The sequence below is a fragment of the Triticum urartu genome, chromosome 6A, assembly GCF_056163025.1.
Source record: "Triticum urartu cultivar PI428250 chromosome 6A, HENAU_Tu73, whole genome shotgun sequence".
NCBI lineage: Eukaryota > Viridiplantae > Streptophyta > Magnoliopsida > Poales > Poaceae > Triticum > Triticum urartu.
This window is the reverse complement of record NC_141878.1, coordinates 425,258,356-425,260,588: the sequence shown is the minus strand read 5'-3', so window position 1 is coordinate 425,260,588 and position 2,233 is coordinate 425,258,356. Positions and strand designations below refer to the sequence as shown.

The window sequence follows — 2,233 nt, the reverse complement described above, 5'->3', positions numbered from 1 at the left end:
AGATATAGTCATACCGACTTAAATCATCAGTAAAATTCACGAAGTAGAAATACCCACCCCGTGCGGCTATACTCATTGGACTACATACATCACTATGTATTATTTCCAATAATTCACCCGCCCGTTCAGGATGACCCGTGAACGGCGTCTTGATCATTTTCCCCATCAGACAAGCTTCACATGTGTCAAATGAGTCAAAATCAAAGGATGGTAAAGCTCCATCTCTTTGGAGTCTTTTCATGCGTTTCTTTCCGATGTGACCAAGTCGACAGTGCCACAAGTAAGTGGTGGTGGTATCAGCTTTCTTAAGGCGTTTGGCATTCACGTTAAAGACATCATTTTCACATTCAAGATTTAGTATGAAAAGGCCCCCAACAATGGGTGCAAATCCATAAAACATATCCTTACAATAAAGTGAACAACCATTGTTCTCAGACTTGTACGAATACCCATCGTGTACTAAACATGACCCGGAGATAATGTTTCTACACAACAGTGGAACAAAATAACAGTTGGCTAGTTCTAAGATAAATCTTGAAGGGAGACGTAGAGGCATAATGCCGACGGCTTGAGCGGCGATCCCAGTGTCATTCCTGACGCATATTATGACTTCATTCTTTGCCAGCTTGCGCACCTCCTGAAGCCCATGTATCGATTTGCAAATGTGAGAAACCGATCCGGTATCAAATACCCAAGACTTAGAATGTTTGCTAGCAAGCAAAACGTCAATGACATTAACCTCTATAACAATTATACCTTTTCCGGTTTTCCCGGTCTTCTTATCTTCCAGATACTTCTTGCAGTTTCTCTTCCAGTGTCCTGTGCCCTTGCAGTAGAAGCACTCAGTTTCATTCTTGGCTCCGCCCTTAGAGTTGATTTGGGAGCCAGTCTTACCAGCGCCCTTGCCCTTCTTTGGCTTGCCTTTCTTTTTGAAACTGGCGGTTTTATTCACAAGCAACACTTGCTTGCGATTTTTCCGCAGTCCTCCTTCTGTATTTTTCAGCATGGCGAGCACCTCTTTCGGTGTCTTCTCCATCCCTGTCATGTTGTAGTTCATGACAAAACCGTCGTAAGACGGGGGGAGTGAAGAAAGCAACATGTCCATTATATGGCCAGGTGGAAGCGGAAATTCCAGGGCTCTAAGCCTTTCAGAATAGCCAATCATTTTGACCACGTGTTCGCCAACTGAACTTCCCTCAGCCATCTTGCATTCCATCAAAGCCTTCATGATATTAAATCGTTCAGACTTTGCGGTTTCCTTGTACAGAGCATCCAATTCCCGGACCATGTCACGGGGTTTATGGAATTCAAAACGTTTTTGAAGCCCTGGACTCATGCAAGCTAGCATGAGGCACTGCACTAAGTTGTGATCATCATCCTTAGTGGCCCCGACATTTTGTTCATCCTCCGGGGCCTCTGCCACCGGTTTAGCTGGAAGAGCAGTTTCAAGCACGTACAATTTCTTAGCGCTCCTGAGGACAATCCTCAGGTTACAGACCCAGTCCGCATAGTTGTTTCCAGTCGTAGCCAACTTCTCTTTCTCTAACATCGGGCCTAAGTTGAATGCGGTGTTGTGAGCCATTTGATCTACAATGGAAAACACAAGTTTCACTTAGACTTTATTTATAATGAAATTTGCACTAGTGAATAAACATTTTTATTCTAAAGTGTGCTCCCACTCAAATCAATATCTCTCAAAATTGATTTTGAGTGATTCAAGATCCAAATATCAATTCAACGTCATAGAATCATCATCTCATGACGAGGATTTCAATTGGTAGGCCAACTTGCCGATCACATTTCTATGTGACTCTTGTTCATCTTTCGATGCGTGTGTTCCGAGCTTAGGACGATCCTGCCATGAACGTCAAGACAACCAAGTGATCTTGCTGCGAGGTCTGACCTCACCCGCCTTACATTTCTCCAATCGTTCGTACCCATCATCCAAGGCGCACCCCGAAAGGATAGATGTTGTGACGGTGCTGCACTTGGGAGAACACTAACTACTTGATATTTTAAGTGAGAGATCACCCTAATAAAAGCGACCACTGTGCAATCAAGAAGGGTGCATCAAGAGGGATAAACATCTCAATTCATAATGGCATGATGTGGTATAGCCTCTTCTAATGGAGAAGTCAAGTATTTCTTCGTCTCCGACATTCGCGTCGGTGTTCACCTTTGCGAAGATTGCCACCACCTTGTCAATGCACCAGATAATATTGCTATCTCCATA

The 2,233-nt window shown here is 43.8% G+C and overlaps 1 protein-coding gene across 1 annotated transcript; it reads right to left on the bottom strand.

Annotated features, from left to right (window-relative positions):
- Nucleotides 1–611: 611 nt before the first annotated feature.
- On the bottom strand, nt 612–1,582 carry LOC147965518 (uncharacterized). Its single transcript, XM_087526816.1, has 2 exons — nt 754–1,582; nt 612–643 (listed from the first exon to the last, which is right to left on the bottom strand). The coding sequence occupies exons 1-2, from the start codon at nt 1,580–1,582 to the stop codon at nt 612–614; spliced, it is 861 nt and encodes a 286-aa protein (XP_087382942.1).
- Between the last annotated feature and the right edge of the window lie 651 nt (nt 1,583–2,233).

What these genes read in the sequence shown, in the direction of transcription:
- LOC147965518 (XM_087526816.1), bottom strand. Translation starts at nt 1,582, where the DNA reads ATGGCTCACAACACCGCATTCAACTTAGGCCCGATGTTAGAGAAAGAG. An exon ending in CGGGAAAACCGGAAAAGGTA is followed by an intron (nt 644 to 753) that starts TAATTGTTATAG and finishes TCGATACATGGG; the next exon opens with CTTCAGGAGGTGCGCAAGCT.